A 17,827-nucleotide genomic window follows, 5' to 3' on the forward strand; every position below is an offset into this window, starting at 1 on the left:
TGACAGCATGACAGATTTTAATTTGATGCATGAATTTTGTTATAGCGCCCTCTGATTTGTTGCTTTTATTTTACACATAATCATCTGACAGTTCCCGTGTATCTCACACAATCTCTCTTATAGTTAAACTGTTTGGTTTGATTCGAAATTTCGGTATATCAATTATTTGAGCATCTCAACCATCTCATATTCCCCAAAGAACCGTGAGAAATTCTAGGACACTAACGTCAAAAAAGGGTATTCCCGGTTCTCACACACAAAAGTATGACGTCAAAATTCCCAGCATTCTTGGTGGTAGGTGGTACATTCGCTAAATCATGGCGGAAGGTGGTGCGCCGAAGTTAGATGAGCAGAAGAAGGAAATATTTGACTTGATTAAAACGCCACTACGTAAAGGAGATACATGGTAAATAACAATAACTTATTTTACTTTGATTGTCTGTGCTGGATGTATTTAACCGTAAATTATGCCGATAAAGCGGCTATTGATAGCTAGGCCTAGGCTTGCCCAGCAGTTTTTTTTATTAGAGAGTATCAGGTCCAGGACAGTCCGTCCCTAGTAGGCCTATGCCTACATGCATTAACTAGCCTAGCTTGCTGCCTAGCATGTAGTAGATAGAGGCCTAGAAAGACCCGAAAGTCAAATATCATATCATAATAACCAGCAAAGGCGGCCAGTTTACTTAGAGCTATACTATAGCCTAGCTAGGCCTAGTGTTTTGCATGGTTTGGGATTTCCCTGAATTTATATAAAAAAAAAAAGAATTGTTGAGAATAATAAATTTTTCCAACGATCTAATTAAATTAATGGGTCCTTAGTTTATATATAGAAATCCCTACCAACCAAGCAAACACTTATTTATTATACAATAGAAAACAATTATTCTTGCACAAAAGTTTTCTTCCTTGTTGTATTGTGGTATTGAGAGTATTGACTTCCCTAACTACACTCCTTGGATAGTGAAATAATTTGTGGAATATTTGGTGACAATCTTTGTTGACAAAACATTTTTTAATAAAGGTATTTGGTGGACAGTAAATGGTTCAAACAATGGAAGAAATATGTTGGATATGACAGTTGGGACATGTACAATGTGGGTCAGGAAACTGCTTTCCCAGGACCAGTAGATAACTCCCAGCTCTTAAAATGTAAGTTTAAACATCATATCAGGCCTAGAGGTTAGATAATGCCGGTTTGATATTATTATAAAACTTTATTAATGGAAACATTGTGAAATAACTAATTAAATGAATTTCATACTGTTAATTGCTAGTGATGGATGAAGGTTCTGTGTTGAAAGAAAACCTTATAGATGACTTGGATTATGTATTGGTGCCAACAAGTGCATGGGAGAAACTCATACTCTGGTATGGTATTATGGAAGGACAAGAACCGATAGCTCGTAAGGTGGTTGAACATGGAATGTTTGTAAAGCATTGCAAGGTAGAAGTGTACCTGATGGAGTTAAAACTCTGTAAAAATAGCAATCCAACTGATTGTGTCAGCAAGCAGTTTAGCAAAGCAGATACCATTGGTACGCTCATTTTTTGTTTCATTGTTGTATTGTATAGTTTTCAGTAAATAGGTTATTAAGATCTGCTACTAACTAGCCCATGATATAAAACCAAGTCCTGTAAAAAGTAACTTGAACAGAAAAAAATTCAAAGTCATCTTAATGTGGACACTGCTCTTTTTGTAAGAATAGTACTTTATAGTAACCATTGTGCAGTGATGATGATATGTTATCACTCTTAATTTACTTTTGTTTGTTATTTTTTTGATTATAGAAACAATTGAAAGTGTAATGAGAGATGCTTTTAATATATCAGACAAGACTGAGATTAGAATATGGAATAAATACATGAGTAATACATATGAACAACTAGCAAAGAAAGATAACACAGTACAAGATGCTGGACTCTATCAGGGACAGGTTGGTGAATTAAACGTCTTTCACAATCACACAGTTAGTGGGAACTTGATGATGTACTACTTATAAATACAATCACACAGATAGTAGGAACTTGATGATGTACTACTTATAAATACAATCACACAGATAGTAGGAACTTGATGATGCACTACTTATAAATACAATCACACAGCTAGTAGGAACTTGATGATGTACTACTTATAAATACAATCACACAGATAGTAGGAACTTGATGATGCACTACTTATAAATACAATCACACAGCTAGTGGGAACTTGATGATGTACTACTTATAAATACAATCACACAGATAGTAGGAACTTGATGATGCACTACTTATAAATACAATCACACAGATAGTAGGAACTTGATGATGTACTACTTATAAATACAATCACATAGATAGTGGGAACTTGATGATGTACTACTTATAAATACAATCACACAGATAGTAGGAACTTGATGATGCACTACTTATAAATACAATCACACAGATAGTAGGAACTTGATGATGTACTACTTATAAATACAATCACACAGATAGTAGGAACTTGATGATGTACTACTTATAAATACAATCACATAGATAGTGGGAACTTGATGATGTACTACTTATAAATACAATCACACAGATAGTGGGAATTTGATGATGTACTACTTATAAATACAATCACACAGATAGTGGGAACTTGATGATGTACTACTTATAAATACAATCACACAGCTAGTGGGAACTTGATGATGCACTACTTATAAATACAATCACATAGATAGTGGGAACTTGATGATGTACTACTTATAAATACAATCACACAGCTACTAGTGGGAACTTGATGATGTACTACTTATAAATACAATCACACAGATAGTAGGAACTTGATGATGCACTACTTATAAATACAATCACACAGATAGTAGGAACTTGATGATGCACTACTTATAAATACAATCACACAGATAGTGGGAACTTGATGATGTACTACTTATAAATACAATCACACAGTTACAGTAGTAGGAACTTGATGATGTACTACTTATAAATACAATCACACAGCTACTAGTGGGAACTTGATGAAGTACTACTTATAAATACAATCACACAGATAGTAGGAACTTGATGATGTACTACTTATAAATACAATCACACAGATAGTAGGAACTTGTTGATGCACTACTTATAAATACAATCACACAGATAGTAGGAACTTGATGATGTACTACTTATAAATACAATCACACAGTTAGTGGGAACTTGATGATGCACTACTTATAAATACAATCACACAGATAGTGGGAACTTGATGATGTACTACTTATAAATACAATTACACAGATAGTAGGAACTTGATGATGCACTACTTATAAATACAATCACACAGTTAGTAGGAACTTGATGATGTACTACTTATAAATACAATCACACAGCTACTAGTGGGAACTTGATAAAGTACTACTTATAAATACAATCACACAGATAGTAGGAACTTGATGATGTACTACTTATAAATACAATCACACAGCTAGTAGGAACTTGATGATGCACTACTTATAAATACAATCACACAGATAGTAGGAACTTGATGATGCACTACTTATAAATACAATCACACAGCTACTAGTGGGAACTTGATGATGTACTACTTATAAATACAATCACACAGATAGTAGGAACTTGATGATGCACTACTTATAAATACAATCACACAGATAGTAGGAACTTGATGATGCACTACTTATAAATACAATCACACAGATAGTAGGAACTTGATGATGTACTACTTATAAATACAATCACACAGATAGTGGGAACTTGATGATGCACTACTTATAAATACAATCACACAGCTAGTGGGAACTTGATGATGTACTACTTATAAATACAATCACACAGATAGTAGGAACTTGATGATGCACTACTTATAAATACAATCACACAGATAGTAGGAACTTGATGATGCACTACTTATAAATACAATCACACAGCTAGTAGGAACTTGATGATGCACTACTTATAAATACAATCACACAGCTAGTAGGAACTTGATGATGCACTACTTATAAATACAATCACACAGCTAGTAGGAACTTGATGATGCACTACTTATAAATACAATCACACAGCTACTAGTGGGAACTTGATGATGTACTACTTATAAATACAATCACACAGATAGTAGGAACTTGATGATGCACTACTTATAAATACAATCACACAGCTAGTAGGAACTTGATGATGCACTACTTATAAATACAATCACACAGTTAGTAGGAACTTGATGATGTACTACTTATAAATACAATCACACAGCTAGTGAGAACTTGATGATGCAGTATAAACACTTTAGTATACTAGTTGAAAACATACTTTATATGATTATTTTTAGGTTTTAGTTGTGGAACAAAAAAATGATGATGGATCATGGCCAAGGCAAACAACAAACTCTTACTCTTCTTCTTCAACAAGTAGTACAAGCAGATCTACTGGTAGCAGTTCCAGGTATGTACACCTGTATGCATATTAGCTTTGTACACCTGTATCCTTTGTTTTTATTGAAATATCCAGTCAAGTGGCTGAATGGGACCAATAAGCCTAATAATATTCTTATTTTCAACAGGTCTTCTGGTTATGGTAGCAGTTACAGCAGTTCATATTCATCGTCTTCATATGACTATGGCGGAAGCAGAGGCAGCGCCAAACCTGGATTGTGTGGTCTTAGTAACTTAGGAAATACATGTTTTATGAATTCTGCTCTGCAATGTATGAGCAATGTCCCTCCGTTGACAAGATATTTTGTTGGTAAGTTATTAGAAAATTGTAAAATATAGTGTAGTTAATGGGGAAAAAATGAGTTAAATAAATAAAGATAAAACTATTCTTTTCTATAGTGAATAGTCATGAGCAAGAACTGAATGAAAATAACCCATTGGGTATGAAAGGTGAGATAGCCAGGGCTTATGCAGAACTCATTAAGCAAATGTGGTGTGGACGATACAGTTATACTGTTCCTAGAAATTTTAAAGTAAGTATTTAAAAACAAACTAATTACGATCTGTAAAAGTGTAAATAATACTACAGTATACTGTAACTATTCTAATATAGGAAAGTAATAGAAATCAGATCAAATGGTTGTTATATGAAAGGCATATCTTATTTACGTATAGTTTAACATAAAATAAAAACAACGAGCTCTGTTTAAGTATATTGGTGTAATTGTTGTGAAATGTTTGTTTTAGATGCAGGTTGGCCGTTTTGCACCTCAGTTTTCTGGCTACCAACAGCAGGACTCACAGGAGCTTCTTGGATTCTTACTGGATGGTTTACATGAAGACTTAAACAGAATAAAGAAAAAACCTTATATTGAACTCAAAGAGGGTGATGGCCGACCAGACCATGTAAGATACTAACTAAACTAGCCCACTTTTAACTTTTAACACAATATTGATACATTTAATTATGTACCATTACAATCTGTCTTTTATACCAGTAAATATATAAACCAGTTAAATGATAATCTGTCTGTTTCAGGAAGTTTCCAAAGAAGCTTGGGACAACCATTTGCAAAGAAATAATTCAATTATAGTTGATTTTTTCCATGGATTGTTCAAGTCAACGTTAGACTGTCCGACATGTCACAAGCGGTCAGTAACATTTGACCCTTTCTGCTTTTTGACGCTCCCACTTCCCATCATTGATAAAGAAAGGATTCTGGAAGTGTTTGTTGTTCGCATGGATCCAACTTTTAAACCAATCCAGGTAGTCTTTTATCTTTATTACATTTAGTAGCAACAACTAGCTGAAAGTGGTGGAAAAAGCATTTAAAAACAAATTTACTTTCTCTTTTCAGATGAAAGTAACTGTTCCAAAAATGGGTGTGGTTTCAGACCTATGTAAAGCTGTTCATACCATAACCAATATAAATGAAGACATGGTATGTGGGGATTGAATTTACACAAAGTAGAGAACATTTTTATGAATGACTATCAAAACTATTACTGTACCTACTTTAAGTAAATAATAATGATTGCCCATCTACTGTCCTGTGCATATTTATTTCTACCAGCAGTGCTACTACTACCACCATTTCCCTCCCAACTTTCCTCTCACCTCTAACCCACTTTCATCTTTCTGACCCACTTACTTCCCCGATTATGTTATAAAATAAGTTTATAATAAAATACAATGTTTTTGTAGATGGTAGTAACTGATGTGTACAATCACAGATTTCATAAAGTATTTGGTATGGATGTTCGATTGGAGACAATTCTTGATAGAGATGACATTTTTGTGTAAGTGATTAACATTGATGTACTAATAATTTAACCGTTATCATCATTATCATCATCAAATTCATCAACATCATTATCATCATAAAATTCATCAACATCATTATCATTTTTATCAACATCGTCATCATCATCAACATCATTATCATTATCAAATTCATCAACATCATTGTCATTATCATCATCAAATTCATCAACATCAATATATCTAATCGTCTTCTTCAGAAAGCAGCTGTATCATTAATGATTTTTATTATTGCAGATATGAAGTGCCTGTAAATACACCAGATCATCCAGAAACACTCATCCTACCAATCTATTTAAGGGAAAGAGGGTAAGAAATGTATACAGTGAACTTATAAACCAATACATTTACCAATCTATTTAAGGAAAAAGGGATAACAAATGTATGATTGTTACTAAGTACTTAATAGTATGTTTGTAGTATACTTGTTACTAAGTACTTAGTACTTATGTTTGTAGTATACTTGTTACTAAGTACTTAGTACTTATGTTTGTAGTATACTTGTTACTAAGTACTTAGTACTTATGTTTGTAGTATACTTGTTACTTAGTACTTAGTACTTATGTTTGTAGTATACTTGTTACTAAGTACTTAGTACTTATGTTTGTAGTATACTTGTTACTTAGTACTTAGTACTTATGTTTGTAGTATACTTGTTACTAAGTACTTAGTACTTATGTTTGTAGTATACTTGTTACTCAGTACTTAGTACTTATGTTTGTAGTATACTTGTTACTCAGTACTTAGTACTTATGTTTGTAGTATACTTGTTACTCAGTACTTAGTACTTATGTTTGTAGTATACTTGTTACTTAGTACTTAGTACTTATGTTTGTAGTATACTTGTTACTAAGTACTTAGTACTTATGTTTGTAGTATACTTGTTACTTAGTACTTAGTACTTATGTTTGTAGTATACTTGTTACTAAGTACTTAGTACTTATGTTTGTAGTATACTTGTTACTCAGTACTTAGTACTTATGTTTGTAGTATACTTGTTACTCAGTACTTAGTACTTATGTTTGTAGTATACTTGTTACTCAGTACTTAGTACTTATGTTTGTAGTATACTTGTTACTAAGTACTTAGTACTTATGTTTGTAGTATACTTGTTACTAAGTACTTAGTACTTATGTTTGTAGTATACTTGTTACTAAGTACTTAGTACTTATGTTTGTAGTATACTTGTTACTCAGTACTTAGTACTTATGTTTGTAGTATACTTGTTACTCAGTACTTAGTACTTATGTTTGTAGTATACTTGTTACTAAGTACTTAGTACTTATGTTTGTAATATACTTGTTACTAAGTACTTAGTACTTATGTTTGTAGTATACTTGTTACTCAGTACTTAGTACTTATGTTTGTAGTATACTTGTTACTAAGTACTTAGTACTTATGTTTGTAGTATACTTGTTACTTAGTACTTATGTTTGTAGTATACTTGTTACTTAGTACTTATGTTTGTAGTATACTTGTTACTAAGTACTTAGTACTTATGTTTGTAGTATACTTGTTACTTAGTACTTAGTACTTATGTTTGTAGTATACTTGTTACTAAGTACTTAGTACTTATGTTTGTAGTATACTTGTTACTTAGTACTTAGTACTTATGTTTGTAGTATACTTGTTACTAAGTACTTAGTACTTATGTTTGTAGTATACTTGTTACTCAGTACTTAGTACTTATGTTTGTAGTATACTTGTTACTCAGTACTTAGTACTTATGTTTGTAGTATACTTGTTACTCAGTACTTAGTACTTATGTTTGTAGTATACTTGTTACTTAGTACTTAGTACTTATGTTTGTAGTATACTTGTTACTAAGTACTTAGTACTTATGTTTGTAGTATACTTGTTACTTAGTACTTAGTACTTATGTTTGTAGTATACTTGTTACTAAGTACTTAGTACTTATGTTTGTAGTATACTTGTTACTCAGTACTTAGTACTTATGTTTGTAGTATACTTGTTACTCAGTACTTAGTACTTATGTTTGTAGTATACTTGTTACTCAGTACTTAGTACTTATGTTTGTAGTATACTTGTTACTAAGTACTTAGTACTTATGTTTGTAGTATACTTGTTACTAAGTACTTAGTACTTATGTTTGTAGTATACTTGTTACTCAGTACTTAGTACTTATGTTTGTAGTATACTTGTTACTCAGTACTTAGTACTTATGTTTGTAGTATACTTGTTACTAAGTACTTAGTACTTATGTTTGTAATATACTTGTTACTAAGTACTTAGTACTTATGTTTGTAGTATACTTGTTACTCAGTACTTAGTACTTATGTTTGTAGTATACTTGTTACTAAGTACTTAGTACTTATGTTTGTAGTATACTTGTTACTCAGTACTTAGTACTTATGTTTGTAGTATACTTGTTACTAAGTACTTAGTACTTATGTTTGTAGTATACTTGTACTAAGTACTTAGTACTTATGTTTGTAGTATACTTGTTACTCAGTACTTAGTACTTATGTTTGTAGTATACTTGTTACTAAGTACTTAGTACTTATGTTTGTAGTATACTTGTTACTTAGTACTTAGTACTTATGTTTGTAGTATACTTGTTACTCAGTACTTAGTACTTATGTTTGTAGTATACTTGTTACTAAGTACTTAGTACTTATGTTTGTAGTATACTACTTGTTACTAAGTACTTAGTACTTATGTTTGTAGTATACTTGTTACTAAGTACTTAGTACTTATGTTTGTAGTATACTTGTACTAAGTACTTAGTACTTATGTTTGTAGTATACTTGTTACTCAGTACTTAGTACTTATGTTTGTAGTATACTTGTTACTCAGTACTTAGTACTTATGTTTGTAGTATACTTGTTACTAAGTACTTAGTACTTATGTTTGTAGTATACTTGTTACTTAGTACTTAGTACTTATGTTTGTAGTATACTTGTTACTCAGTACTTAGTACTTATGTTTGTAGTATACTTGTTACTAAGTACTTAGTACTTATGTTTGTAGTATACTTGTTACTTAGTACTTAGTACTTATGTTTGTAGTATACTTGTTACTCAGTACTTAGTACTTATGTTTGTAGTATACTTGTTACTCAGTACTTAGTACTTATGTTTGTAGTATACTTGTTACTAAGTACTTAGTACTTATGTTTGTAGTATACTTGTACTAAGTACTTAGTACTTATGTTTGTAGTATACTTGTTACTAAGTACTTAGTACTTATGTTTGTAGTATACTTGTACTAAGTACTTAGTACTTATGTTTGTAGTATACTTGTTATTAAGTACTTAGTACTTATGTTTGTAGTATACTTGTTACTTAGTACTTAGTACTTATGTTTGTAGTATACTTGTTACTCAGTACTTAGTACTTATGTTTGTAGTATACTTGTTACTAAGTACTTATGTTTGTAGTATACTTGTAACTAAGTACTTAGTACTTATGTTTGTAGTATACTTGTTACTCAGTACTTAGTACTTATGTTTGTAGTATACTTGTTACTAAGTACTTAGTACTTATGTTTGTAGTATACTTGTTACTAAGTACTTAGTACTTATGTTTGTAGTATACTTGTTACTAAGTACTTAGTACTTATGTTTGTAGTATACTTGTTACTCAGTACTTAGTACTTATGTTTGTAGTATACTTGTTACTCAGTACTTAGTACTTATGTTTGTAGTATACTTGTTACTAAGTACTTAGTACTTATGTTTGTAGTATACTTGTTACTTAGTACTTATGTTTGTAGTATACTTGTTACTAAGTACTTAGTACTTATGTTTGTAGTATACTTGTTACTCAGTACTTAGTATTTATGTTTGTAGTATACTTGTTACTCAGTACTTAGTACTTATGTTTGTAGTATACTTGTTACTTAGTACTTAGTACTTATGTTTGTAGTATACTTGTTACTCAGTACTTAGTACTTATGTTTGTAGTATACTTGTTACTAAGTACTTAGTATTTATGTTTGTAGTATACTTGTTACTAAGTACTTAGTACTTATGTTTGTAGTATACTTGTTACCAAGTACTTAGTACTTATGTTTGTAGTATACTTGTTACTAAGTACTTAGTACTTATGTTTGTAGTATACTTGTTACTAAGTACTTAGTACTTATGTTTGTAGTATACTTGTTACTAAGTACTTAGTACTTATGTTTGTAGTATACTTGTTACTTTTATTTTTAGTGGTACTTATTATTCAAGTGGTGGAACTACCTTATTTGGACAGCCAATGTTAATACCAGTGAATCGCAATGACACAACATATGATGACCTCTACAATATTATAATGCACAAAATGAGGTATTTACAAAACAATTTAATTACAAGAAAACACGATAGTATTGTAGTATTATGTACATGGTAAACACTTAAAATACATTTACCTGTATTTTATATTACTATAGTCGATATGTTAGGCAACCTTTAAATGACGATTGGTATTTGAAAAATGGTAAAGAGGATGATGAAGAAAATAAAGATGAACATCAAGAGAATGGTGGTAAGTACGTACTACCAGCATACCAAAGTAAGTATATTGGCATCATTAGCACTTATTAATACTTAATATTGCATATTTCAAGAAATGGACTCGACCTCTGATAGTGAAGATGTTAATGACAATGAAGAGCAGCAAGAGACAAAGGAATCAGAAAGGAATGGTGTCGTTGATGAAGACAATAAATCAAACAAAACAAAACAACGCAAACGACTGTTTTCAATGGTCCAAGTGAACTCCTATGGAAGTTCAGATATATCCAAAGTTAAAGATGATGCAAAACCAATTAAGTTCACCAGTAAGTGCTCATCTTTGTAATGTGTGATTGTAACTACCAGTTAATAAGAAATCTATTCTAAAGTATTTCATCTTAACTACTTAACTCAAAAGCTGTATTTATTTTGAACTTTAGATCGCACATACATTGCTCTTGATTGGGTAGCAGAAGCTAAGCGGCAGTTTTATTTATCTGAAGAAGCTGAAGCATTTGAGAAACATGAAAGTGTAAAGAACACTGTGCGCAAGAAACCAGTTATTAAATTAGATGACTGTATTAAACTATTTCTAACAAAAGAGCAGCTTGGTAAAGATGATCTATGGTATGTTATTCATTACAATTTATAATGAAATTAGTAACTTAATTAGTAACTACTGTCCAGAATGTAACTATTGTTATAATTTATGTTTTGTTTTCACAGATGATCTATGGTATGTTATTCATTATCATTTATAACCATAATGAAATTAGTAATAACTTCATTAGTAACTATTGTTATCATAATTCATGTTTTGTTTTCAAAAGTACTGTCCAGAATGTAAAGAACAACTATTGTTATCATAATTCATGTTTTGTTTCAAAGGTACTGTCCAGAATGTAAAGAACATCGACAAGCTTACAAGAAGTTTGACTTGTGGAAGTTACCAAAAATACTTGTAATCAATTTAAAACGATTCTCCTACAATCGTTATTGGAGGGACAAACTAGATGCCCATGTTGTATATCCTGTAGAGTAAGTATTAACTGTTAACTAGATGGCCATGTTGTATATCCTGTAGAGTAAGTATTAACTGTTAACTAGATGGCCATATTGTATATCCTGTAGAGTAAGTATTAACTGTTAACTAGATGCCCATGTTGTATATTCTGTAGAGTAAGTATTAACTGTTAACTAGATGCCCATGTTGTATATCCTGTACAGTAAATATTAACTGTTAACTAGATGCCCATGGTGTATATCCTGTAGAGTAAGTATTAACTGTTAACTAGATGCCCATGTTGTATATCCTGTAGAGTAAATATTAACTGCTAACTAGATGCCCATGTTGTATATCCTGTAGAGTAAGTATTAACTGTTAACTAGATGCCCATGTTGTATATCCTGTAGAGTAAGTATTAACTGTTAACTAGATGCCCATGTTGTATATCCTGTAGAGTAAGTATTAACTGCTAACTAGATGCCCATGTTGTATATCCTGTAGAGTAAGTATTAACTGTTAACTAGATGGCCATGTTGTATATCCTGTACAGTAAGTATTAACTGCTAACTAGATGCCCATGTTGTATATCCTGTAGAGTAAGTATTAACTGTTAACTAGATGGCCATGTTGTATATCCTGTAGAGTAAGTATTAACTGTTAACTAGATGCCCATGTTGTATATCCTGTAGAGTACTGTAAGTATTAACTGCTAACTAGATGGCCATGTTGTATATCCTGTAGAGTAAGTATTAACTGTTAACTAGATGGCCATGTTGTATATCCTGTAGAGTAAGTATTAACTGTTCTAGATGCCCATGTTGTATATCCTGTAGAGTAAGTATTAACTGTTAACTAGATGGCCATGTTGTATATCCTGTAGAGTAAGTATTAACTGTTAACTAGATGCCCATGTTGTATATCTTGTAGAGTAAGTATTAACTGTTAACTAGATGCCCATGTTGTATATCCTGTAGAGTAAGTATTAACTGCTAACTAGATGCCCATGTTGTATATCCTGTACAGTAAGTATTAACTGTTAACTAGATGGCCATGTTGTATATCCTGTAGAGTAAGTATTAACTGTTAACTAGATGGCCATGTTGTATATCCTGTAGAGTAAGTATTAACTGTTAACTAGATGCCCATGTTGTATATCCTGTAGAGTAAGTATTAACTGTTAACTAGATGGCCATGTTGTATATCCTGTAGAGTAAGTATTAACTGTTAACTAGATGGCCATGTTGTATATCCTGTAGAGTAAGTATTAACTGTTAACTAGATGGCCATGTTGTATATCCTGTAGAGTAAGTATTAACTGCTAACTAGATGGCCATGTTGTATATCCTGTAGAGTAAGTATTAACTGTTAACTAGATGGCCATGTTGTATATCCTGTAGAGTAAGTATTAACTGTTAACTAGATGGCCATGTTGTATATCCTGTAGAGTAAGTATTAACTGTTAACTAGATGCCCGTGTTGTATATACCGTAGAGTAAGTATTAACTGTTAACTAGATGGCCATGTTGTATATCCTGTAGAGTAAGTATTAACTGTTAACTAGATGGCCATGTTGTATATCCTGTAGAGTAAGTATTAACTGTTAACTAGATGGCCATGTTGTATATCCTGTAGAGTAAGTATTAACTGTTAACTAGATGCCCATGTTGTATATCCTGTAGAGTAAGTATTAACTGTTAACTAGATGGCCATGTTGTATATCCTGTAGAGTAAGTATTAACTGTTAACTAGATGGCCATGTTGTATATCCTGTAGAGTAAGTATTAACTGTTAACTAGATGCCCATGTTGTATATCCTGTAGAGTAAGTATTAACTGTTAACTAGATGCCCATGTTGTATATCCTGTAGAGTAAGTATTAACTGTTAACTAGATTTGAACTCGTCACTACGGACGAGTTAGGTTATCCGAAACCCAAACGCCACGTGCACCTCATACGTTAGAATATTGCGCGCAGAAAAACGATTATGCCATTGAGAAAATGTTAGTGCGCTCACTATTTTGCGTCATGTCAAAGTATATACGGTATACACTATATTCTGTATACGTACTACATACAGTGCAGAATAGGTGAAAATAAGGGACCCTAGTTATTGACGCTTTTTGACATGATGACGTCATCACAATTTAAAAAATGGTAGATCATGCGAAAGATAATTGATTGGCCTAGACAATATAACAAAATGGGGGGAAATGGAATACGGATAAGAGGATATGCGCTCTATTAAATGTGATGAGCTATGCGAAAGAGAAAAAAATCCTATATTTTATATTCGAATGGCCATACGATGACGTCACAATGTCCAGTTAGCCATATCGATGCATGATTCGATATCTACAACTCATCTACTTCCAGAATTTGAAATTTTAAAAATGTTCACCACGGAGTTTAGAATCTATGACTTTTTAAAGAAAGGCATAATTTTCACAAATTTTTGAACTTTTTCATCAAAAACGCGCGCAAATTGTTCAATTCGACGTGCTTGTATGACGTAATTTTAAGTCGAAATTCATTGAAAATTGGTAAATTTACTAGAAAAGGCTGGAAAAACAAAAATCAAACAAAAAAAAGATGTTTTTGCGCTACGTGCGCACGCGCGCGTAAAAAATTGCGCAAGCCTGGAAATTTTTGAAATGCTTAAAATGACATGAAACGCGTAGAAAATTGATTAGAAATTGATTTTTCGCATTTTGAAATTTAAAACGCGCGTGCGCGCGTAACTCTTTATAAAACATTCCATTTTTAATCAATAGAAAGTTTGCGCATTATATGACTTAAATTTTCACCAAGTTTCAATACAAAGCGACTTTTAGTTTTTATTCTCTGATCAATCATTGAAATTCACAAAATCGCGCGTAACTTACGCTGCGCGACTCGAAATTTGAAAAAAAAAGTTTCTTGCACATCTACAGCTACAGGGCAATCTTTTGACAAAGTTATACAATCATATGTTGGCCAGAATTAGAGATACGCTGCGAACAAAAATCGTGGAAAGAAAGAAGAACATAGAAAAAGATCCTGACAATAACAAGGGGTTATCCGCCAAGTGCGGATAACCAACTAGATACCCATGTTGTATATCCTGTAGAGTAAGTATTAACTGTTAACTAGATGGCCATGTTGTATATCCTGTAGAGTAAGTATTAACTGTTAACTAGATGCCCATGTTGTATATCCTGTAGAGTAAGTATTAACTGTTAACTAGATGCCCATGTTGTATATCCTGTAGAGTAAGTATTAACTGTTAACTAGATGCCCATGTTGTATATCCTGTAGAGTAAGTATTAACTGTTAACTAAATGTCCATGTTGTATATCCTGTAGAGTAAGTATTAACTGTTAACTAGATGCCCATGTTGTATATCCTGTAGAGTAAGTATTAACTGTTAACTAGATGCCCATGTTGTATATCCTGTAGAGTAAGTATTAACTGTTAACTAGATGCCCATGTTGTATATCCTGTAGAGTAAGTATTAACTGTTAACTAGATGGCCATGTTGTATATCCTGTAGAGTAAGTATTAACTGCTAACTAGATGGCCATGTTGTATATCCTGTAGAGTAAGTATTAACTGTTAACTAGATGTCCATGTTGTATATCCTGTAGAGTAAGTATTAACTGTTAACTAGATGCCCATGTTGTATATCCTGTACAGTAAGTATTAACTGTTAACTAGATGCCCATGTTGTATATCCTGTAGAGTAAGTATTAACTGTTAACTAGATGCCCATGTTGTATATCCTGTAGAGTAAGTATTAACTGCTAACTAGATGCCCATGTTGTATATCCTGTAGAGTAAGTATTAACTGTTAACTAGATGGCCATGTTGTAAATCCTGTAGAGTAAGTATTAACTGTTAACTAGATGCCCATGTTGTATATCCTGTAGAGTAAGTATTAACTGTTAACTAGATGCCCATGTTGTATATTCTGTAGAGTAAGTATTAACTGTTAACTAGATGGCCATTTATACATGATTGTTACCTCATCTGGCATTGCTCAATTCATTCTATATTTACTCTAAAATTTTGTTTTAACAGAAATTTCAACATAAAGGAATATGTGTTAAATGAGGATGGCGGACCATTTGTATATGATCTATTAGGAGTTGTGAACCATTATGGTGGCCTAGGTGGAGGCCATTGTAAGTATTTGTTACATAAACTTAATAGTATAATGAGTCTGCCTACTCTTCGTGGACTCTACTGATAGTAGGTTGAGATGCTCATTGGGTTGCCACTAGTGTTTGCAGCTATCTTGTAGCTATCTTGCAGCTATCTTAGCTGGTACAGTGAAATGTTGTCAGTCAGCATGTATGTATGTATTTGTAGGTAATGTGGTTAACTTTCTTTTACTACAGACACAGCCTATGCAAAGAATATAGAGGACCAACAGTGGTATAATTTTGATGACAGCTCAGTATCAGCTGTAGACAAAGACAGTGTTATTGTAAGTATTAAGTGCTGCCTGTAGGATGTGTGAAGATAATGCAATACTTGGTTGTCAACACATTTCTTTGTTGAAATTAGTTGCTCCGGTGTTTTTATTTATATTTTAAAAAAAAGATCATAAATTATTTAATTTTGAAATAATTTCACTTTAAGCTTAATGTATTATTACAATAAATACAAAAAATTATAAATTATAAAATTTTCAAATAGTTTCACTGTAAAATTACATTAAATCCTTTAACATATGTATTTTGTAGTCCAAAGCAGGATATGTGCTGTTTTATATGCGCAAAGATCCAGATGATGCACGGCACCGCCGTGTTTCTGCTTCATTAGCTTCACCCGAAGAAGATGACGATATACCGGACACATCCACCAACGACGATCAAGCGGAGGAGGAAGAAGAAGATATGGAGACAGACCCAAGTTAAACATTGTGTGTCTAAAACAACAAACTGAAATACAATTCAAAGATGTTTGCAGCAAGGATTTCACATGCAGGACAGTAGGCAGCTGTGACTTGTTGTAAAACAGATAATTTAATGCTGATTCCAATTACAAATGAAAGCTTTAGCTATAAGTAAATGTAGAGTGAATATTGTGTACAGCTAATAAACATAGCATATACTGAACATATGAGTTTATGAAATCAATTTGGCTAAAATACATTTATATTACAATGGGTTATTAATTTCATATAACATCCCTCCCCTGTAATGGAACAGTCCATATTTATGTACATTCCTATTTTAAACGTCCTCTTCAATTCATCTTCATGTATTTTATCAGAAATGATGGCGCAATAATACAAAGTCCTAAAAATACATATGAGATAACAATAAATCCAAAGCATGTGTTCATATATCCATGGTACTATCCCATTAAACATCAAATTTACTGAAATATATTTTAAGATAAATGGATGAAATGTATGATTGATAGAACAACTTGTTTTTGTTCATTGCTTTTGTTTGAAACAGTTTAGACAAATCAAAATTATTTTATTAAGTGAATACAATGAATTGTCTATTTAAGAATTCGCATAAAAAGTTATCAAGTTATATATCTGTATCATAAATGCATTATAGTTTTGCACATATATATTTTACATTAGTATTGTATGATTACCTTAATATTCACCTACAACAGCAAGACATGATACTGTATAGGTCCCATAGACTATTACCTTAATATTCACCTACAACAGCAAGACATGATACTGTATAGGTCCCATAGACTATTACCTTAATATTCACCTACAACAGCAAGACATGATACTGTATAGGTCCCATAGACTATTACCTTAATATTCACCTACAACAGCAAGACATGATACTGTATAGGTCCCATAGACTATTACCTTAATATTCACCTACAACAGCAAGACATGATACTGTATAGGTCCCATAGACTATTACCTTAATATTCACCTACAACAGCAAGACATGATACTGTATAGGTCCCATAGACTATTACCTTAATATTCACCTATACCAGCAAGATATGATACTGTATAGGTCCCATAGACTATTTTATTTTGCAGTTGATTTCTTTATATTGTACAGGAGATATATAAGGATTTACTAGGTATAGCAGAAGGTAGTGATTCCAGGGCCTAATACACATACTGGTCCTTTCAGTTTTTATAT

General features: G+C 32.0%; 1 protein-coding gene across 1 annotated transcript; it reads left to right on the top strand.

Annotated features, from left to right (window-relative positions):
- Positions 1-20: 20 nt before the first annotated feature.
- Positions 21-17,669, top strand: LOC140059474 (ubiquitin carboxyl-terminal hydrolase 15-like). Its single transcript, XM_072105404.1, has 20 exons — positions 21-406; positions 1,022-1,149; positions 1,275-1,535; positions 1,789-1,934; positions 4,319-4,431; positions 4,550-4,731; positions 4,821-4,954; positions 5,169-5,327; positions 5,461-5,688; positions 5,780-5,863; positions 6,127-6,221; positions 6,481-6,552; positions 10,421-10,537; positions 10,642-10,736; positions 10,819-11,031; positions 11,146-11,332; positions 11,594-11,743; positions 15,768-15,871; positions 16,088-16,176; positions 16,436-17,669. Exons 1-20 carry the CDS (start codon positions 318-320, stop codon positions 16,607-16,609), a joined length of 2,820 nt encoding a protein of 939 aa, XP_071961505.1. The 5' UTR covers positions 21-317; the 3' UTR covers positions 16,610-17,669.
- The last annotated feature ends 158 nt before the right edge of the window (positions 17,670-17,827 follow it).

Source organism: Antedon mediterranea, chromosome 9, assembly GCF_964355755.1.
Source record: "Antedon mediterranea chromosome 9, ecAntMedi1.1, whole genome shotgun sequence".
Taxonomy (NCBI): domain Eukaryota; kingdom Metazoa; phylum Echinodermata; class Crinoidea; order Comatulida; family Antedonidae; genus Antedon; species Antedon mediterranea.

Bases quoted from the DNA above. Each gene is read 5' to 3' on its own strand.
- LOC140059474 (XM_072105404.1), top strand. From the start codon at position 318: ATGGCGGAAGGTGGTGCGCCGAAGTTAGATGAGCAGAAGAAGGAAATA. The intron at 1,150-1,274 runs GTAAGTTTAAAC...GTTAATTGCTAG, and splicing joins TAACTCCCAGCTCTTAAAAT to TGATGGATGAAGGTTCTGTG. The intron at 5,689-5,779 runs GTAGTCTTTTAT...TTCTCTTTTCAG, and splicing joins CAACTTTTAAACCAATCCAG to ATGAAAGTAACTGTTCCAAA.